Consider the following 23,124-nt stretch of genomic DNA (forward strand, 5'->3'; position numbering starts at 1 on the left):
CTGAAAAAGGTTACAGAATCCACTTTAGCAAAGACAAGAAAGGGTGAAAAAAAATTATTTTGATTTAAAAAAAAACTAAAATCTATTTTGTTTCATAATTGATCTCAATTATTCTTCAAGATCTACTATATCTATATTGTTTATAACACTCCATAAATTTGCCATAATAATATTTCTAATTTAATAAAATTAATTTTGATTTAGAATTTTTCTGTGGTCTTATTCCTGCAGATGCTTGCCAATATAACAGTGACAACGGCTAGTGACTCTTAACATTGGATGTAACACTCTCATGTAACAATGTGCGTTTATTTACTTGTAACGCGCTACTTTAACCCTCCTCAGCGTCCTCTTCCACAGAACTCCGAGGAAGAGAAGAATCATGGCGAAGATGAGCGCCAGAACGTCGCGCTATCCTCTTTTTGTTTGTTGTTTCGACACTTTAATGTGAGAAAAATCTAGCATTTCTTCTTCCGGTTGTTTGGAGGAGAAAAAGATGGCTTTTTTACCTCTTTTTGATCATCTGTATTGCCAAGAAGAGAGCTTGGAGATGGAGGAAGGAGGAGAAGAGGAAGAGGAAGTGGTGTTTCCACTCGGAGAAGACTACGAGAGCGAGAGCCGTGTCCTCTCGGTCGTGGAGGCTGCCACCGGGGAAGATTGGGAGGCGGTGATGTCTTCTCTGGCCGCCAGGGAATCGGAGGCTCTGTCGCAGCTCGTCGCTGATGGGGAAGGCGCCGATTTACACCTCCGCCGGGCGAGGGAGAAGGTAGCGGAGTGGGTAGTACTCGCCGCCGCTGGCCACGGGTTCTCAGCGCTCACGACGCTGCTCGCCATGAGCTACTTCGACCGGTGCTTCCTCCCGTGCGCCGGCGGCGGCCGCGGGCCGCTGCATCTCCAGGACGACAAGCCCTGGATGGGGCGGCTTGCAGCCGTGGCGTGCCTGTCCCTAGCGGCGAAGGTGGAGGAGACCCGCGTCCCTCTGCTGTTCGACCTCCAGGTTCCGCCGCCACCGTCGCCGGTCGAGGAAGGCGGCTACTTGTTCGAGCCGAAGACCGTACGGAGGATGGAGCTCCTGGTGCTCTCCTCTCTCGGCTGGAGGATGAATCCTGTCACCCCTCTCTCCTTCATCCACCACCTTCTCCCCCGTCTCTGTTCCGGCAGCGGTGGCGGTGGCATTGCTGCCCGTATCCGGGAGTTGGCCAGGCGATCAGAAGTGGCGCTTCTCTCTGTAATTTCCGGTGGGTTATCTTCAGAAAGCTTCCTTTCCATCAAACCTCAATCTTTCCGCACCAATCTAATGAATCTTTTTCCCTATTTATCGAAGATTGGAAATGGGTTCGATATCCTGCATCGGTGTGGGCGGCGGCGGCGTTGCTCCTTGCGACGGAGCCGCAAGAGGCTCACCGACTCATTTCCCTCCTGAAACCCTCCAAGGTTGAATTTTTTAGTCGCTTCCCGCTCGTCCCTCATCGCTCCATTATTGTACTTCTCATTGCTAATGGCTAACACCGTCTCACACTCCATTCCACAGGAAAACCTGGAACGATGCTACCAGCTAATGAGGGAATCTATGAGCGCCACCACTGCGATCGACCACAAGCGCAAGCATTCTTCCCACTCATCGCCGCCGAGTCCATGTGGAGTGATCAGCTCCTGCTTCAGCGGCGAGAGCTCTTGCGATTCATGGCCGCTGTGGCCTTCCCCTGTTTCGCGCCCGCCGGAGGCGGCGGCTGCTCCTCCCCTCAAGCAGAAAAAGTGCAAAAAGGAGCAATTTTGACTGCCGATTCGCTGCTTAATCTCGCGAAGAAGATTAAAAAAAGCAGAGACAAATGCCTGCCCTTGTTCAATTAATCTGAAAAACTAAAAAAAAAAATCTTGTCTTCAAGTTCTAATCAATGCATTACTTCCTTCTCAATTCTCATCGCCATCAAAATCTTCTGTGACTAGAAAAAACAGAAAGCTTCAACAGCCACAACGATGGCGTCGATGACTTGTCTGCAAATGGAGGGAAAACAATAAAGAAGAAGAAGAAAGTAAAGCGAGAAGAATAAGGACCTTTGCTTACCTGTCGGAGAGCATTAATTATTCATGCTTTGATCTCTTCAGAATAACGGGGATTTTACATCAAAGATACCAAGCGTGGACTTCCGAATCCATCGATTAGTTTAATAAACCCGAATCTGTGTCCTTAATCGTCCCTCCTCCTTGCAACCTCTGCTCCGTTTTGAATGATATGCTTGTCATTACTCGTTCCGAGGCATCAATCGCCTCCTTTTGCGGCGTCGATTACAGCGAAGCAGTTGGCGTTTAAAGTGAAAAAAAGCTTCTTTTGTTGGATTATAAATGGATCATACGCAGTTGATGATCGAAGAAGAGAGAGAAAAGAGGACGAGAAAGAGAAAGGGGCGTGCCTCGAATGGTGCGTTCTTTCCCTTTCTTTTTCTTTTTTCAATTGGCGTTTATTTGGAGGCGACCGGAGTCGGCAGAAGAAGTCCACCAGACCCGAACAGAGGACGAAGCTTTCCTCTCCTCTGGTTGAGCTTTTATCAACCAAAAATCTTGAGTTTGGACTTCTTCATCAATTGTTAAATCATTCAAAATAAACTGTTAATCTTTCTGCCGTCATTTTTATTTTGCTATCTGAATCGAGAATGATGATGAGTTGGCTGCTTGAAATAAATGATCTTGTCATTTTTAAGAGCATTTCTCGACAAGGCTTTCTTTCATCCAATCTAATCAAACAACTCTTCTGTGTGTTTATGAAACAACCTAATCCAAGGACAGTCAGTTTGACCTGGAAATCCAGGTCTTTTTTAGGTTCATTTCAGTACAGAAATCTTAGTTTCCAGTACTGCAAACAGATTCGTTACAGCCTTTACTGCTGCCTTTAAACCTAAACTCTGAAAATAATGGTTTGAGCTATTTTATGTCTAGTGATTAACTCTTGAATCTTGAACATGTAGATGAGTTGAATGGAGAGTGATGTGAGGGCTGACTGAGAGAAAACTGTCCATTTTTATTTTTTATTTTTTGTTTCAGCTTTGTTCTGGCTCCAATAGCTCGTCCACCTTCTTCCTTTTAGAGCACAAGATATCTTTTTTGTCTTGTAGAAGCATCAAAAGGCTACCCGTATTGGCCCCCACAATTATTGTCGAGTAAATGTTGAAGAGGACCTGCTCCACTCCATTCCACTTACACTACTTTTCTTACTGTTTCATGGAGAGGTAATGAGTTCAGAGAGTAAAAAAAAAAAATAGACGAGAAAATTAGAGAATTATTTTTTTTTTAACTTTGCTCCATCAATGTTACTAGAAAAGTTTAGAAAAAAATATTTATCTATTCAATTTTTATCGTACTTTTATTTGCGTATTAAAGAGATAATAACTTCTATTGGTAGCACAAGTGGATCTGAGGTTCTTCCTTGGAAGTTGCTGGTGCAGCCTCTCGGTTTTGGGATTCCGTTAAACATTGTACATGATTAGGGACTCTTGTTTTGCAAGCTTATTTTCAATAGACGGGAAGCTACATTGTTCTCTGGGTGTCTTGTTACAAGCTTATTTCACTTGTAATAATATCAAAATATGTTTTTCTTATTTGTTTATCCATGTGGAATTTATAAATCTCATTAACAGTTTTTTAAATAATTTCTCTCCATTCGTAGTAACTTGTGTTCAAGCTCATCAAAGGCAGTTGAGCTCGTATTACATCCAAATGCACGCAGTGCATTATGTCAACGTCCATGTTTTAATATACAACCAACAAAGATGAATGCTACATCGCATGGCTTCCTCGTCAGAAATGCATATTGAATGTGGAATGGATTCGAGGATAAGACTAACTAATACTCAAACTTGAGTAGCCCTGCTCGCTATAACTGATGCATATTCCACAATGGTTTGATCCGGTGACCTCTTCAGCTGAGAAAAGACCGGAAATAATGCAGAAGATCGAAGGAAGGATCTGCAAACAGCATGGTCACACATCTTACGCAAAGCAAATAGAACAATCTTAAGGGGAGATTCATTTTGAGTTCTTCCTCGACTCGGGCTCAATGCATTCTGTGAATAGTTACAAACCATCTCCAACAACGCCTGGCAAAACCAAGGAAATTTAAAACCATGATAAGAATGTATATGGACAATACATGCTATGAGAAACTAAGTGGGATGTATACTGGATCCTGAGTTCAAAATGTGTAATTGTATCGTTAACAAACCTGCATGGCACCCTTAGACACAATATCTTCACATAGAGCACTTGAATTTCGAACAAGATTGCTAAGTGCACCAGCAGCATTGAGTTTTGTTTTATCTTCTTCGGCTGCGAGTAGAAGCATTGTTAGTTGAGGAATGCATCTCCGGAGCTCTTCATACAGATCATCATTGTGGTATGCAGCATTCCCAACCTGATCATAGAAGAGTTGGACTTAGAATGACAAAAACACAAATGTCTCCTTCATATAAGCTCACCCAACGGTTTGCAAATGTACTCAATTATGTGAACAATGTCCACCACCAACTTCCAACAACATCCTCACAAAAATATAGTCCTGTTTCTTTTAATTTATCAACTCAACCAGGTTTAAATCCACACACTACTGTTGCTAGAGTTCAACACGGCTGAGGTTCCGCTAATCCACGATCCCCTCTTCTCCTTCCAACTTAATGCCTCGCCAACCCTCTTCTATTGCTCCACCAGCCACCCTCTTCCTTTTGTACAAAAGCACTTTGATCCCTTTTTTTCTATTTAATGCATCAAGCTTAGCACAAATATGATACCTCAGCTTCAATAAAACATAATAAGCCCTCTTGCGAGCCCAAATTAACGTCCCACTTCATCTCTTTAGCCTTTTATCTCAACTATTGTAAAGAAAATTCTATAAATACAAGAAATGAATTGCAAGTTTTACAACTTACAGCAAAACAAGCAAATTTCCTAGTACGTCTGTCTGGGTCAGCACACCTATCAATCAAAATATCAATGACCTTATGATTTGCCTGCAAAATATATATATATTTATATCAAATGTTATATAATTAGAAAACTTATAGGGAGAAACTGAGGGAATATGAACTTAATCATATATCTTACAAGTGAGTTGTAGAAGTAGGAACTGTGCCGACACATATTACCAATGGCACTGCAAGCTTTTGCACGCACATCAGCAGAATCACTATTAAGGAAGTCCATGAGAAATTGCAACATACCAGCTTGGTCAATGGCTTCATAGAAATCCTGCGCCAAAGCATTTTCAAGATAAAAATGATAAAGTGAAGATAATGAGATATAAAGCCTGGTCCTGCTGAATAGATTGCACAATACAACCTCAATTATCATAGAGGAAAGTGTGAATCTTACATATAATCAACAGAAGAAAATGTTATAACCAAAATATGCTAGAATAAATCTACTTAATCATGCTCATATAAATTGAGATCGCCCAATATACTTTCCTTCGACAGAAGAAAATGTTACAACCAAGTATTCTAGAATAAATCTAAACCTTGCTCATATAAATTAAGATCGCCAAGTAATGTTTCATTAATACTGTACCTTTGACATCCGGGCAAGGTCAGAAATAATCATTAGAAAATCCAGCATAGCATCTTTAGGGATTGATTGGCCGCCCAACAGCTTTTGTACTCTGTTTGGAGATAAAAGACCTTCCTTAACAAGTTGCAGTGCTAAAGGTCGATATCCAACCATTTTTGCAACCATAGCAATAGGCCTCGACACATCTTCCAAGTCAAGATAGTCCAAGCTGCAAAGTATGCGACCAGGAAAATTGACCTGCAAGTGAAAAAAAAAAAACAAAGACGACAATTCTAAATGGCAAATAGCATGATAGCAAACAGCATGATAGAGCAACAGAAACCGCCTAATTTTACCTCTGAAAGAATTTGAATATAATAAGGCATATTGTTTCCAATAGCTTTAACTAATTCTTTATTTTCAATTGCAAGTCTGCCACCAGGCAAGCCATTATTTAAGAGGAAGCCACTGTTAATTGATGCTGATGTTGATGGCATGTTGGGGGCACTCTGTACTGCAACAAAGGGAAATGCCACAATATCCACAATTGTATTCACTAAATCTCTATTTCCAGGATGACCACTAGCATGACCTTCCCAAGTGCTCAGTGAAATTAAGTGTTGATCTGACAATAAGTCAGTTATTAGCTTCACATGCTCTTTTTTGAAAAAGAACTCATGAAGCAATCCACCACTAAGACAACAACACAAGGAAGAAAGTGCCCAAATTAGTCCAGCAGGAGACAGCCCTAATCTAACAATTCTGCAATCTTTTCCATCGACAGGATCCTCTACAATCCCATCTGCTAACAAACTAATGAGAAGCTGAGGGATTCCATTAGAACATGCTTGCTGAACAGATAGAGGACCACCCCATAAAAGCCTCATTTTCAACAAACCAAGACAACCATCATTGGGCTCTACCCACCTCAAGACAATGTCATTAGACTTTGTTTCAATTTCATTAGAACAGCGAAGCTTTAGTAGGTTACGTAGTGTTGCCATAGATGGTAATATAGCAAGTGTATTTTCAGAGATAGAGTTCCCATACGACCCAATATCAAGAGATAAAATTGATGATAAAGCTAGCATGGCTGATGCACAATGAGATTGAATGGAACTTGCCACAGAATCATCCATCAAGGAAAGGTGCGCAAGAACTGAAAGACGTGAGCACTGCTTTTTCTGAGAACTAGAAAGAATGAATGACGAAGAACACTTTCCTACTGATCTTAATCGATCAGCAATTGTTGCCAAAGTAATGCAACAATGTACAACCAAACCACGAGGATTTGACAGCTTACATTTTGGAGTACTCTTCTCTCCAGAATCCTTGTTTAGATAAGTAGCACTCAAGGACAATACAGAAAAAATATCAGATACAATAGTTCCATCAGTTGCCACATCTGTTTCAGCAACAATATCTGATGGATTCAACAAACCACAAAGCACAGTGCATGCAGAAGGGCTCAGAAGACAGATCCTTGACATAATCTGGAAAACAAAAGCTCTGATAAGCCAGATGCATATTAAAAATCAGATCCAAACATCAATGATTCAATTTGCTAAAATAACAAGTTCCTGAATTCAATGTCATGTCATTTGAAGTGTGATTCCTAACACATAATCTGGCACTGACTCATATTATAGCAACAAGGATTGTTAAAGGAATTGATTATAGAAATATAAAAGCTATTTATATCTATATTAGGCTGAACCTCTCACCAATTAAAAAAATACAATACTGAATGCATAATATAACCAATCCCAAACAGTGCTATCACGATACAAATAAGATAAAGAAACATACTGATCGAAGTCCTTTAGTGAAAAGAAAACAGTTTTTTTCCCTTGAAAAGGAGAGATAATATACCTGAAGAGTGGCATACAATGCAGACTCCAACCCATTGTGAAAAGAGTAATAAATAGCAACTTGAATTGCTTTTGATTCAATAAATAATTTCACAAGTCTTGAAATAACTTTAACTGGTTCCTTGTGGAGTTTTAGGGATTGCTCATATTCCATAATATCAGGTTGCAATGAAAGTTGCCTACGTGAATAGACCAACGGAAAAGCATATGTTTGTTCTTTTGCAAAAATTGTTTCCACTGCATTAATCAGACACCAAATTGCCTTGCATGCTTCACATGCAGCTGGAACCATATTGGAAGATCCTGACATGAAACTTGTTCCAGAAATAGTTAAACATTCAAGCAAATGCTGGAAAATTGAAGATTCACTAGCACAATCAACCATCTGAAGCAGAAACCTTTCCATTGGCTTTGCGCCTTCATATGATATTGATTGTTTTAGCTCACTTGTAGCACGGTACAGCATAATCACAATGGATGCAGTAGCTTCATAGTGGATCCTACCAGATGTATCAGTAGTTAAAGCCAGCATCTGCAGTAGAGTTATAGGATGATATTCTCAATCAAAAATCAGTGAATAAGTTTTGCAGGACAAACAGAAGTCACCTGAGAATAAAGATACACTAGAGCACTCCAGTGCTTACAAAAAGAATCATGACTTCCACTACCAGTAACTTCCAATAACTTCTTCAAAACAGAAAGGCTCTGCAGAATCATCAAATACTAAAATTTAGTCCAAAAGATCAGTGTACATTGAAATAATTGTTGATGGTGATGAACTGCATGGACAAAACAGAAATAGTTAACCATAGAACATGAATTTTGTCTGTCACAAACCCACACTGAGCTTATCATTAATCATGAAAAAAATGTCTTATCAAGGATCAGAAAGACCTTAATGCATACGCCTTGAGCATCCCCAATCTTCACTTTAATGAGGGCAGCAGTGAATTCAAGAAGCACACATATTAGGATGTCAGAAGATGTACCCGGTTGAAGTGTTCCAGAAGCAATTAGATTTGTCAGGATTCTGAATGACTGGCTCACATTGTCCATATTAAGATCCCTAGAAATTTAATAAAAGGCACAAAAGGTTTGATTAGAACAAGAATTATGATTATAAAGAACACAGAATTGTGACTAAAAAGAATGCTATGAAATAATCAAAGTATTTTTATATCTTAAAATTTACTGAACTACTACCATGTCTAGACTAAAAAAAGGTGCTAAAAACATGATAAGTTTGATCAAATCATAAGTTGTAGTAATAATGAAGGACATAACAGCTCTTTAATACACTGCAAATGGCCATGATTCTTTGGCTCAAAAATTGCATCTTTTTTTGTAAAACGAACATACTCTCGGAAACCATATGATGCCATAGAACCAAACATAAAATGCAGGATCAAGGCATAAAAGAACAGAAATATGGTGTCAGTTAAGAGAAGTTAGCCAAAGAGTGTTGACATGAGAATAAACTCTTGAACAAGACTGTTTAACAAAGAGCTAAGATCCAAAGGACATGTCTAACCTTGTTAATAGTATTTCGGATAATTATAGATTTAACTAGACTTCATCAAAGTTTGCTCTGTAGCCTAATAAAATTATTTTCTAGGTCTGAAAGACCTTAATATTAATAGAAAACATGATGTTTGATAGGAATGGAAACTAATATTTTTGTTCAAAGAGAACCAGCATACATCAAATGAAAATACATCAAAAGACTGGGCTTGCCTGAGAGAACTAGGTGATCGCTTGGTCCAAGTTTGCAGAGGGTGTAAAATGACTGATAAAGCTTCAATATCATGACTGATATTACTTGCACCTTTTACTGTCCGTGAACCTTTTTCCAGAGCATCCAAAATTTGGTTGTCTGAAAGCAAACAGAAAATGTAGGATTTCTGAAGTCACATAAGAAACAGTTATTATGTAGTAGAAACTATGGCAATTTACCAAAAGGGCATATCCAAAGTTCAGAATTGACCAAAAGGCGTCCCAAATTTTGAAAATACCTAAAAGGTGCACTTTTGTCCCGCTTTACCCCTCTGCCAAATCTGATTCTTTCTCTTTCCTATGCATGCAACCTCTCCTCTTCTTTCTCTTTTGCATGCATGCATAACTATTGTAGCACTGATTTCTAAAAAAAACAGCACCACAACTTAATTACATTATCTTTTTCTCCTAATCTTTTTCTCCTACGGATCTGAATCGACACTACCACGGGCCTAATGTGCCGGAGACCAAGACCACGTTCTTGTTGATTCTTCCAATAACATTTTAACACCTCCGGAGAAATCAAAATAAGCAATGGAAGGTACCGTTGGACTCTCTGCAGCCTCATAAATCCACAAGATTTGAAAGGGGTCCAATCAAACCTGTCTAGGCCCATCAGTGGGTTTTGGTCCTTTGGATTTTTGAGATCGTAAGGAGTCCAACGATGCCCTCCATTGTTTATTTCAACTTTTCTGGAAGTGTTAAAATGTTATTGGAAGAATCAACTAGCATTGGGCTTAATATGAACATATCAGGCGCAACGTGCATATCTGGCCTGCATTGTGCCTAATATGATTCATATCAAGCCAACATTAGGGCTGATATGTTCATACCAAGGTCAACGTTAATTGATTTTTTCACTAACATTTTAACACCTCCGGAGAAGCTGAAATAAGCAACGGAGGGCACCGTTGGACTCCAACAGAAACCCACTGATGGAGCTAAACAGGTCTGATTAGACTCATTCAAGTTCGGTAGATTTCTGAGGCCACAAGGAGTCTAACGGTGTCCTCCATGGCTTATTTTGGTTTTTCCGGAAGTGTTAAAATATTATTGGAAGAATCAGCTAGAACATGGTCATGCTCTTCGGGAAATCAAGCATGTGGTAGTGTCGATTTAGATCCTTCGGAGAAAAAGATAATGTAATTAATTTATGGTGCTGATTTTCAAAAATAAGCACCACAATAGTTATGCATGCATGCAAAAGAAAGAAGAGAGGAGAGGGAAGAGAAGAGATGTTGGATGCATAGGAGAGAGAAAAGAAAAGGTCCATTGGGCAGAGGAGTAAAGTGGAAAAAAGTGTGGCTTTTGGGCATTTTCAAAGTTTGTGATGCCTTTTGGTCAATTCTGAATTGTAGGTGTGCCTTTTAGTAAATGGCCATAGAAACTATATTAGTACAGAACACCAAAGAATATATGATATATATCAGACTTTCAAATTGACAGAATCATTCTAATACTTCGCGAATAGAATCTGAAAAACTAAATTCCACCTCTTCGTCCTTGATCAGTTCTGCAACATAAGTTATGGGAAAAAGATTTATTACTCTAAAAATCATTCAAATGATTCACAAAAATCAGGTTAAGTAATGCTTTTAAGTGATTTTTAATATATTCATTTGAATCCCTAATCTCACTTATGTAGGATCATAGGAACCCTGGAGGCTGATAGCACCAACAACTTATGCTTACTCTATCAATTCTAGAAAAATGCTTCCCTTAAGGAGTACCGTGCCGATGGTAGCCCTATATTTGTCAAACTTTTCCTTATTTGGATAACAGTCCTAATATGCTTCTGCTGTCTATAATGACAATGAAAATTATGCATCTTTGTCTATTAAATAAAAGGAAGATAGACAAACCTAATAACGAAATCTCAACACTAAGTGCTGATCAGTTGAAGGCACATTTTGCTTAAACTAAAAACACTCACTGCAGCAGTAATAAAAACAGTTAATAAGATATATGCTACGACTTTTTTTTTTATTTCTGAGTCAGAGGAGAACAATTTATTAAAATATTACAGACTGATATGTGTCAAGGACAACCTATATAATTAGGTTGGGCAACTTGTTTTGTTGTAGATTGATATGTCGCATGATGCATTGAATGCAAGAAAGGATCTTGGTGAAAAATAAGCCTTGGCCTACTTTTAACAAAGCAAGGAAGTATCAAATGCAAGTAGTGTGTGGAAGTCTCTATGCTATGGGAACAGAGATGTCGTCCAAATATTTAGAGTCTCCATTGTACGGCCTACAACCACTCCTAGAGATGCTAAGATTTTCTTACAAATCTTAGTAACATTTTGCAATCAATGTAAGCAAGCATATCGGGGTTAATTTAATTTTCCAACTCCATGGTATAAAAAAGTAATCAAAGATTGCACATAATTGTTTGCTTTCCATTCAATAGTTCCTTAAAAGAACATTCTCCATGCAAATGCACAATCTAAGTATATGCATACATATACTACCTATGTATTGATAAATCCCAAATATGGAAACTGTATAGAATATAAAGTCATGGCATTATTTTCCACACCTGATGAATGAGCATGGCCTGATACACCCACAGAAGATGCATTGTCTTGATTGTCAGTTGTTTGTGAAGGACTATCATTTTTGCCATTTTCAATCTCTTTTTTATTGCTCCAAGAAATAGAATTATCTTTTGCTGTCATAAAGGGCATCAAATACCTAATATGACATCTAATACTACAATATGAAATGTAGAGAAGAACATTTTCAAGTAAATAATACCCTCCAAATTGTCAATAACGAAATCAGAACCTTTGTGAACTCTATTTGGCATTCCGACTTCAGATCCACTAACTGCATCAGCTCCAACAGTTGGCTGGAATATGATAGTATAGAGATGAGTATTTTATTTTTGGAAGACCAACTCTCAATTTTTTTTAGTGGGAATAAGAAGACTAACTTTGGATCCACTAACTGCATCAGCACCAACAATTGGCTGGAATATGATAGTATAGAGATGAGTATTTTATTTTTGGAAGACCATCTCTCAATTTTTTTTAGTGGGAATAAGAAGACTAACTTTGGTTTCTGGCTCCTCTGAAGCATCTTTTACAAATGGGTGTTCCAGCAAAGCTGGCCAAGTTAATCTATTCTGTGGCACCTGATAGCAGCAGAATACAAGTGTAATGCATACGGACTGAAAATACTAGGGCAATCATATGCCTAGACTGACAAAACAGGGAGGCTAGGACCTTGTTAAGCAGGCCCTTCAACAAGCTTTTGAAGTTTGAGCTCATGTTTTCTGGATATTTCACTGGGTCCTGGTAGAAGCCTTAAAATTAATATCTGTTCGAAGGATGCACTTTATTTTTTGAAAGATAACAAATGGAGGAAAAGAAATACACTGACTTTGACTATATGGCGAATCAATGCATAGACAGAATTTGTGTAAAATGGTGGCTGACCAACAAAAAGTTCATACCTGTGTCAGAATGTTAAAACAAAAGGAAATTTAATTTATAAAAGTCTACAACAATTATCTAATGGCAGATGCTTATATTGACTCAAACAAAATGAAATAGACATCAGCAACAGAACATGAATGCATTGTTCAGTTGACATAGCGATGAAGCAAAAGTCCTAACAGTGAACTGTATACACCTTAAATAAGATATACAATATAATTTACCTCAGCACATGTTCGGATGATAATAAAGCTAAGCAAATTAATAAAATCATCATTAAAAAATATTAAATTATGGCAAACTACCTTTTTAAAAAGAAATACTAGTTTATCATCATTGTATATATTTGAGCATCAACATACTTCTGCAGCGCATGACTGCATACCAAGTAGCAAATAGAGCATGATAATGACACCAAGGCTTAACCATCAAATTTCACTCACTGAGGTAATAACCTATCATTTTCTTGCTGAGAATATGCCATAGGGCACCAATTTAAGAGACATCTTACAACAGCATCTTAGATATAGTTTCCATAATGGAAGAGGGAAGTCTGACTGTTGTGATAAATCGAATGTATGAGAGAATAAGAGATTAGAAGACACAAACCAACATCACATCGTTATAAATTGATTGCTTTCCTAAGAGTTCAAGTTTTTAGAATAAATAATTAGCCAATTAAATTTATCACGTCACAATCTACTATTTTTTACCTCCCCTTCCTCCTTGTCCAAGTGAAAATTATTTAACCCTCCCCTTCTCTCACCCTCTCCCTTCTCTTTTCCCTTTCTTCATTCAATTTTCCTCCACTAACCACAGACTAAAAGACCTTCCTAAGAGGACATGATCAAAAGTATCAAGAAAGCTGATATCAAATTAGCAACCAGGAGAATAAATCTTCTACCCATAACAGGAAGGTGACATCCAATTTTATTGTGAGGATCAAATTTATCAAGGGAGTTGATGTATAGTCGGCCTGAATTGTGACACCCAAGAATTTAATCATGGAAATCTTGGAAGTTAATCAAGGTGAATTTGAAGAATTGAAGTGGGAGTTAAGTTATGGGCACCTTGAGCATATCAATTTGATCCAAACATTTGTTACTACTTCAAGCAACCAGAGTATTAGAGTTGAGGCTATGATCTCACAAATTCCATAATTAGAAAATGAAAAGAGACATGATGCAAAAGATACTATAGAGGTTTTATAGAAATACGACATACAAAATAACTCCAAGCGACCACAAATCTGCTGTATGATTGTATGGTTGCTCCCTCACCAACTCTGGAGCCATATAAAGTGGTGTACCTACAAATACACAAATCATAAGAAAGAAAGAGACAAGTTCAAGAAGATCAACTATTCTTGTAGCACAGAAGATGAATGCAAACATGAACCTCATGTATTAATAATTCAGGTAAAGTAATGAAAGTTAACCAACTGATGTACTAGTTGAATGTCTTCCTCAAAATTGAGAATGTCCAAATTTATTGAATAATTTCCTAACGAAATTGAAAAGATAATACTGTGACTGTGTCTTCTATTCGCCCTTTGACTATGCAGGAAACACCTCCATGCAAGATGATTTCCTTAGCTAAGAGTGCAAATATTTTTCCAAATAATAGGGATGAACCAATCAGCTATATATTCCACAAAGTGGAATAAGATGGGAACAAACTAAATATCAGCAGCATGTACTGGAAGAGTTGGAAATTAAAAAAGATCTGAAGTGAAGCTTACCTTTTATTGAACGAAGAACTACAGTATTTGCTGACATCGCTCGTGCAAACCCAAAGTCACAAAGCTGTCAACAAAAGGGATTAGAAATGATCATAAAACACATAAACCAACTCAAACTAAAGAAATGAGGAAAAAAACTCCTGGTAGTTTATCTCAATATAGAAGAAATAAATAAATTTTTATTTATTTTAAAAAATATGATATTTATAGAGAATAAAAATGATAACTCATTGTTTGAATATAAATAGAAGGACAACCAAAAAGAAGAACAAGTGGAAGAAAAAGGAACTACTATTAAATAGGCATGAAGAAATTTACAAATGACTTTACTACAGTGGACAAGTACAATTGTAGAACTTGATTGTCAAATCACCATGCAATTTATACTATGTATAAATACAAAGATGACTTCTTAAACATTACCTACAAATAAATACAGGCCTAGGATGGTCTTGGCTTTTAGACAAGAAGCATAACTTTTAATCTATCATGGACCATAATAAATATCAACAAAAATTCAACTTGTAATTATTTAACAGTATAGTAGAATGTATTGATATCTCAGAAAAAAAACACCCCTATGTGAAAGTACAACAATAAGATCTAAAATATCGATTTATAATACCAAACTGGACAAAGAAGTAGATATGTCAAATTACCAATTTGTGAGAAAAAAACAAGAAAAACATCAAAGAAAAAGAATAGCAGATTATTGTTGATTATAATCATCTAGGAAAAATAACAGATGCTGCAGAGGGAAAAAAGAAAGCTATTAATGTTTTGTGTCATTTTCCATCAAAAAATTAAATTTAAACTACAACAATTCATGGAACATTTGTCATAGTTTAATACTGACTAGCAAACTAACACAACCCTCCTCCTTTATTAGGGCTTGGGACCAGCTATAAAGTACAACAATAACATGAATTATTAAATAAGCCAATCTGAACTAACCTTTATAGTAGATCCTGCACCTATAAGGATATTTTGTGGCTTCATATCGCGATGAATGATTCGGTTTGTATGCAAGTAGTGCAGCGCTTTCACCTAAAATGTGTAGTATGTAGATGAACAAATGTAACTATTTATTAGATTTAGACACTTGTATTACTTACTAACAAAAGCAAGAAAAGCAAAAGAGATAAATTAAATTCATAAATCTGATTATGTTAACAAAAGCTTGGCAGAAAGTACCAATTGTTTTGCTATTGCTTGAACTTGTTCTTCTGGGAGACACTTGTCATCCTCAAGAACCTCAAATAATTCTCCCTTAAAATACAAAATTTTAGAACATACATGGAACACAAAATGGATTTTTTTTGTATGAAAGACTATGTTGAAAATCCATACCTGTGCAAACTCAGTGACAACACAAAATTCTTGAGGTGTCTCAAAGGAATCAAGCATTTGAATTATATTTTCATGCTTCAGCTTCCGTAATATCTATTCCAAATTAAAATTACATATCATTTTAGTGAAAGCACTATGATGCTACATAATTAAACATAAACAATAAAATAAGGCATAAATTAGAGAACATCAGTTTCTGTAGGTTTCATCATTTGATAATATTTAAAGCATCCCACACAAATAGAACTAGCTCATTAACTTATTACTTTCACCAACAAAGACAGATGTTTCAGATTGGAACACCTTACTGTGCCTGAAATTAGGCTTGCTTTGGTATAACACACTGAAATATGAGAATTAATTTATTAACTTATCGAACTCAAATACCAGCAGGTCCAGCACATAATGCTTAAACATAGTTCACTCATCAGAGTATTATCAACCCCCTAATTAGTTTGCAACTTACAATATAGGACTAACCTGGGGCATTACTGTATTTATACAATATCAATCATATCTTCAAAGATGTAAGCATTAGGCAATCACCAGCAAAGAAAGATATGGAAGCAAGTTAATTTTGGTCATTACAAGGCAAGCTCTCTTTTGATCATTTATAATTTTTCCATGAAAATAAAAAAAAATCAAAATCAGTCTTCACGCATATCAGCACTAAATGCAGGCTTCTATATCTGAATATTTTCCTGAGTTGATAAAAGACTGCATGTTTTGGTAAAATATTTTTTTACTTTTAGCAACCAAGAACAAAGCTCCAGCATGTAACAACAGTGCATCCCGGAGTGACTTCTGATTAAAAAACACTTAAAGCGGAGCAACTCCATTGATCTTTATTCAAAGCAAAGTTCAGCACTTGAATAGTGCTTCTTCTAACTAAATGTGATTACTCAAGGAAATAACAACAATATCATATGCTATCAGAATACAAGAATGTTTACTGCCACTGTATTTTCTGCATTTTCTGCAAAGCAATATCTAAGAGGACATCATTGAAGATAAATCTTCCATAGCCAATTTCATATACTAAAGATTGCAGATGAGTTATCAATTCCAATAAATGATCAGAGTATTGGCAATTGGGTGAATATGATGATAAAGTTTTTCGTCAAACTTGCCTCATTGGTGCATTGCACTATCTCTCATTGAATGAGGCTATGGAAAGTAAAAGGCAACAACTATAAAAGACAGAAATGCCTATGTTAAAAAATGGAGAAATAATAATTAGTTCTTATTATAAACAGTACCTCAATTTCCTGCCTCAAGTTGTGGATATCCTTTTCACTTTTCCCATGCTTCAAAATAAACTTCATGGCAACAGTCTGAACTAAAGCAACAAACAAAAGTTACAAATATCATCATCTTCACACACACACACACACACACACACACACACACACACAAAAAGAGAGATAAAGGATCCAAATTGAACCTGTCTAGTGTACTTGCGTCGTCCTTTATACACCTTTCCAAATGAACCCTCCCCAACGAGCTCGATCACGTGATAATCCTCCACGCCCATAGTACATCAACCAATGCTGTCACGGTGGTTATCACAATTCTGCCCCAACTCAACTGAAATTAACTAAGGATGTTAAAGGCTCCACTTCCCCATATAAAAAGAGAAAAAAAAACACTCTCTTCCAAACTTAAATGTACTTGAGCAATGGTAGTAATCGGAGACAATGATATATGAAAATCAATATGGACCTAAAGATTCATAATCAAATGAAGAAAGCTGACTTTTCTTTGAAAGGAGTACATGCTTCCCAAAAAATCAGAATTTGTGGAAATCCCCAAAAAGAATAATGAGGTTTCTCTGCATATTAAATCAATAAATTAAAGAAAAACTGATTTTAGGGATATTGATCTCAACCTACTCCTCTTAATGTTACTCCAATTGCTTCACACGCATAAATGAAGAAAGAACTGGGGGCTTTTGACATGGAGATTTGGATACTTTGGTTTGCTGAGCCTAAATTTATGTTCAAAGTAATCATGTCGTGAGAAGGAAATTATAGGGTATACCGAAATCAAGCCCCTTGCTGATCCTAAATTCATGTGTACAAATCATATCTCTTAAGAAGAACTCAATGAAGGTAGCAAATTAAAGTTATCTCCACTTCATGCATCTTTAAACATTATTTATATATTTCAAGGTTATTGTCAGTACCCAGTTTTAGTATCTACTAGTTTAACAATTATTATACTGCAACAATTGTCCAATTTAGTGCTCGACTAATATATTTTTATTATGGTGTAATGAAAAAGTCACTTCCACCAATCATAGCATATTACGTGAAAAATGGGTCAATGCCTTGAAGTTTCAATATATATAAGAATAGGTTGACACCCGCACTAAAGAGCATAAGGGTTGAAAGCCCTTTGTTGACATATGCATGAGAGTGAGGCCCTAGATTCATTGGTTGGCTCTTTCACTACTATTGTTTTAGGTTTCACATTATTAACCTCTTTTTACCACAATCACCATGTGGTGTAACTTTATCAGTTATGTTTGTGTTCAAAACATGTCACGCTCCATTTATTGTTCCTGCATGATTTGTCAATACCAAGCTCTTGCTTAAGTTATCCCTTAATTTTGTTTTTATTAAAATAACCAATTCATTATAGAACATTTTATCCAAAGTCCATTAAGACTATCAATCGAGGATCAAGTTAAAAGGGCAAAGCAATCTAAAGGCAAGTATCAATAGACAAGAATCATACAGTATCTTTGAAGTAAACCCCTCCCAGGATTACAACCTCGTTAAGGTAGGCAAGAAGATCATCATATTATTTCCCATGTCCACCTTTAAATCATCACTTTAAGCCCCTCTTTTAAAATAGATCAGCAAATTTTTAATCTTAAAACTAATTGATTATACAAATGTTAATCATGCACAAGTGGTGCTAAAAAAGAAACCAAGCAAGAACGACCCAACTTGAACAGCATCAATGACACCCTCAACATCCATCAAAGGTAGATCTACAAAATATAATCCACGACAGACCTTGAACTGCAAAATTACATCAACTAAATTTAAAGTCGGCAGAGGAAAATTTAACTCAATCCCCAAACCGCAAAGGGGTAAGATGGGTCAACACTGCTCAAGCCCCCATCCATCAATACCTAATATCCTGCCAAAAGAAAACTCATCTAAAAAATATACACAGATAATTAACCCCTAGTACGGGCTCCAACACCAAAACAGGCTTCAACCAATCTAGAAGACTTACCCAAAATAAAAAAAAGGCTAATCACCGCTACTAGAGACAATTTGAAAAATGAAACAAGGAGAATAGGCAGCCGGCCTCCCCAGCCCCAAAGATCGAAAAGGACACTTGCCGAAATCTGGGAGAAGACTACTCACCGATGCTCTCTCCCCGCAGGATCACAGGATCCACGACAACTGAGATCTCAAGTTCTCGGCGGAGATATTGACGCCGGTGAGGAGGCAACGACGCTCGTTCACTTCGGAAGGGACCACTGGAGGAGAGATGTGCCGGGGCTTGACTGCAGCTCGGATCTGAGAATGGAGCAGGAGAGGAGCTCGCTGTTGGAGAGGGAGATGGCGGAGAGCAGAAGAAGATATCGCGATCGGGTAAAAAGAGAGAGGGGAGATCGGAGCGACTGAGGAAGAAGAACGTCTCGAAGGGATTTAAGCGGGAAAAAAATACAATCAAACCCTAACTAAAATCATTGACTCGATTTCTTCGGTGAACCGAATAGGTTCGCTACTCGTTCACTCCAAAATTCAAATCAATTTGAAACGGATTGGAGCTCCATAGGTTAATAAGTGGATTTTGATTAATTCACTAATTGTGGATTAGCATAAGGAAGGTTTGTTGAGATTCGAACCTCATATCTCATTGATAATACCTCATGCATTAATCACTAGACTCATCCGAGGGGACTTGATTAATTTACTAATGATGGCAAAAAGGCGATACACTCGCCCCCAGCAACCCGTCCTAGGGTCAACACGGAGGAGGTAAATCACGGGCGGCTACTAGCCTTTGAAATAGTGACTAGCACATAAAGGAAGCATTTACCTCGGCTTTGACGAGATTCGAACCCTAGACCTCATGATGACAACACCTCATGCGCTAGCCACTAGACTCATCCGAAGGGAATTTAGAGATCTTGGATTATACCTATTTTAATTTTCATGGATTTCTAGAGTTGCAAGAAATTTAAATATGCTATACATTGTTTATTTCGGCTTCTCCAAATATATTAAAATGTAATAAGGGTTTAATATCAGACCCAATGTAAAAAAAATTTATGATTTTTTCTTATTACATTAACACCTCTGAGAAATCAAATTAAACAATGGATTAGCTCTCATTACACCATTTTAGTTCTTGTGGATTTCTGAGGTTGCAAGGAGTTCAAATATGCTATCTATTGTTTATTCCGGCATTTCGAATGTGTTAAAATGTAATGAAAAAGAATCAATAAAATATTCATGTCAGACTTAATATTGAGTTTGATATGATTTCATATCATGTTCACGCCGTCCCTTAAACTATTCAAGGCTCCTCACCTCCACCTCTAAATAATTCACACGTAAAAAAAAATAATTCACTATTGACGAGGTAGGCTCAGTGCTAATGAATTCCAAATTTAATTGTCAACAATTCATCTGTGATTGTAAATGCATGGTTGTATAGAATAATCCATTCAAGTTTATAGTGCAGAGTTCATACTTTCACATAATAACTAACTATAATTGAGCTAAGATATCATATTTCATTAAGTTGTTTGGCCTGATATGAAATCATATCAGGTCAAACGTGGGTCTGATATGGAATGATATCAGATCCGTGTTGGACTTGATATGATTTCATATCAGTACCAACGTAGAGATTTTTATCGATTATTCTTTATTATATTTTAATACATTTGGAAATTTTGAAATAAATAATGAATAACATATTTGAACTCCTTGCAACTTAAAAAATTCACAGGAACTGAAATATGTGCAATCGGAGCTCTCTAAGTTCATTGATGTGTTTCAATCGAAACTTATTGATGGACCTAAAGAGCTCTGATTGCATCCATTTCAGTTCCTATGAATTTTTGATATTGCAAGGAGTTCAAATCTCGTCATTGTTTGATCCTAAAACTCAAAAAGTCATATCGAGGAGACAAATCACTAAAATCTAAAAACACGAGCAAACATGCCTCGTAAACATGTGACTCTAATATCAATAAATTGTCACACCCCGAAGGTAAGGTTGTCCGACAAAAATCGGACAGTACCTCCCCTGTAACAATGACAATTGAAACATGTATACAATGCTACAAGGCTACTCATAAACAATCAATAGCCCACACGGCTGGAACATACAACCACGCAATTATATACATAGCTCACACGGCTAGAACAAAAAGAACATAACCACGCAGTTGTATAATAAATAGCTCATACGGTTATAAGTAAACACAGCGGAAGTCACAGAATAACAAATGCAAAACCACAAAACAACTAACTGCGAGCTCACCCGGCTTGACACAACCACATCAAAATAATTACAGGAAGCCACAAAGCTAAACTCCGCATAAAAGATACATATACATAAACAAGTCCACTGCCAATAATACGAACGGAAGCAATAATAGAAGAAGTCGCTTGATGTGACATGGGATTGGCGGACAAGATCTCCAGGCGACTTCATAAATCCTTTATCTACTACCTGACAAAAGAAAATCAGTTCATGGAGTGGTGAGTACTAAGACTCAATGGGTAATAGACAGATAGTGCATGAGCATAATATATATCTAGAGAGTCAAAGGTATATAGTCTCATCAGGAAAAGTATCATGAACTATAAAGATATCATAATAAATGTTTATACCTGAATCCATATACTAAGCTAGTAATAGAAAGTCAGAGGTAGTGAAGCTCTGTAATAATACTGCTCATAACTACAAGGGTAACATATAAGGTATATACATACTACCAATAAGTAAGCTAGTGTCGAGCCACATCCAATAGATATATAACTCAACATATGTAAACATATCACATAGATATAATAAAACAACTACATAAGCAAGTATAATAACAAAAGTATATGCACGGATGGTCACCCCGTCCACCCCTCTACACCACGACCCTTGTATGGTCAAAAGGTCGGATCGATGACAATTGTACAACACTCCAGCCGCCACTACTCTCGAGTCACCGATTGTTGGAGCAATCTAGGTACCCTAGGTTTTGATGTTTGAGAAAAGGTTTAAGTTAGGTTTATTGTTTTATTTGATATGCATTATGAGTGTGCAGGATACAGGTTAAACAAGGGAAGTCCAAGGGTAATCTTGGCAAAGGAGGAAAGTCCAAGGATGAGTCTTGGTAGTGTAAGTCCAAGCATGTAGTCTTGGCAACGTAAGTCCAAGTGTGACTTGACAATGGATGAAGTCCCGGAGGCGCTACCTTTTGGCAAAGGAAGACTCGACAACAATGACAAGGACAATGAAAGCTCCAAAAGGCAAGACGTGAAGGATGGGGAGACATCCGAGGACGCAAGGCTGATGGAGGAGGCTGAAAGGCTAGGTCTAGGTTGGTTGGGCGAGGACGAGTGCTGAGTGAATGTACTCGGGGGTTAAATCCTAGGATTAGGGTTTTACTGCAGCGCTACTGTAGCATTACTGCAGCAGCACTGTAGCAGTCGATTGGTGTTTTCATCAGTCGACTGTGCGGTCGACAGGGCAATCGACTGGAAGCTGACAGAATGTTTCAATTCGTTCGATTAGTGTGGAGCAGTCGACTGATGGAAGTATCAATCGACTGGTATCGAGCCGTTGGGTTGTAACGATCGAATCTCCATAGAGGGAAGTCGACTAATGGTTTTGGCAGCCGACTGATTAGCGGGGTTTTCCAACTCGTAGCCTATATAACCAAGCATTGGAAGCTTGGTTAAGGTTGACTAAATAGACTTGGTTAAAGCTTATTAGAGTCTCCCAAGCCCTCGTGTGATCGGTGTGCTTGTATCCAAGTGTTTGTGGCGAGGTTTCTCTACCGACAAGGAGCTTGAGCTAGCTGGAGGTTTTCCGGGGAGTCATCCACCGACGGAGCGGGATCGTCCACCTTACAGATAGTCGTGTAGTAGGAGTAAGTGATCTCCGAACCACGTTACATAAACGTGTTAGAGGTTTGATTGTCTTGGTTATTACCTCTAGATTTAACATTCTATTTGTTAGATTTATTTTTGTATTTCTGATGTGCACTAACATTAGAAAACGATCGATTTATGTGAGACACTATTCACCTCCCCTCTAGCGGACGTCAAGGTCCCAACAACCAAGTGGACAGTTTGCGTAGTAGCTGAATAGCTACATAGCATAGGGTCCCTATTGCTCGCATCTCCAGGCGCACTACCCATGAGTGACCTAGTGGG

At 37.6% G+C, this 23,124-nt stretch overlaps 2 protein-coding genes across 4 annotated transcripts; one reads left to right on the forward strand and one right to left on the reverse strand.

Annotated features, from left to right (window-relative positions):
• Window positions 1–277: 277 nt before the first annotated feature.
• Window positions 278–1,913, forward strand: LOC121984721 (cyclin-D3-2-like). Its single transcript, XM_042537821.1, has 3 exons — window positions 278–1,238; window positions 1,325–1,434; window positions 1,532–1,913. Exons 1-3 carry the CDS (start codon window positions 497–499, stop codon window positions 1,775–1,777), a joined length of 1,098 nt encoding a protein of 365 aa, XP_042393755.1. The 5' UTR covers window positions 278–496; the 3' UTR covers window positions 1,778–1,913.
• A 1,713-nt stretch (window positions 1,914–3,626) lies between these two features.
• LOC121984722 (serine/threonine-protein kinase TIO-like) lies at window positions 3,627–19,427 on the reverse strand. 3 transcript variants are annotated; one of them, XM_042537823.1, is made up of 24 exons: window positions 19,093–19,427; window positions 17,154–17,296; window positions 16,969–17,043; window positions 15,710–15,802; window positions 15,554–15,628; window positions 15,314–15,406; window positions 14,360–14,423; window positions 13,843–13,927; window positions 12,563–12,635; window positions 12,406–12,474; window positions 12,234–12,314; window positions 12,114–12,149; window positions 11,966–12,029; window positions 11,718–11,849; window positions 9,138–9,276; window positions 8,298–8,469; window positions 8,010–8,108; window positions 7,405–7,935; window positions 5,889–7,025; window positions 5,554–5,790; window positions 5,092–5,235; window positions 4,917–4,997; window positions 4,217–4,405; window positions 3,627–4,091 (listed from the first exon to the last, which is right to left on the reverse strand). In XM_042537823.1, exons 2-24 carry the CDS (start codon window positions 17,241–17,243, stop codon window positions 3,846–3,848), a joined length of 4,005 nt encoding a protein of 1,334 aa, XP_042393757.1. In that variant the 5' UTR covers window positions 17,244–17,296; window positions 19,093–19,427; the 3' UTR covers window positions 3,627–3,845. The 3 variants fall into 3 exon arrangements, with proteins under 3 accessions (XP_042393757.1, XP_042393756.1, XP_042393758.1); XM_042537822.1 differs by having other exon boundaries at window positions 11,936–12,029; XM_042537824.1 differs by lacking the exon at window positions 19,093–19,427 and having other exon boundaries at window positions 11,936–12,029; window positions 16,969–17,048; window positions 17,154–17,244.
• Window positions 19,428–23,124: the final 3,697 nt, after the last annotated feature.

This window comes from Zingiber officinale, chromosome 5B, assembly GCF_018446385.1.
Source record: "Zingiber officinale cultivar Zhangliang chromosome 5B, Zo_v1.1, whole genome shotgun sequence".
Taxonomy (NCBI): domain Eukaryota; kingdom Viridiplantae; phylum Streptophyta; class Magnoliopsida; order Zingiberales; family Zingiberaceae; genus Zingiber; species Zingiber officinale.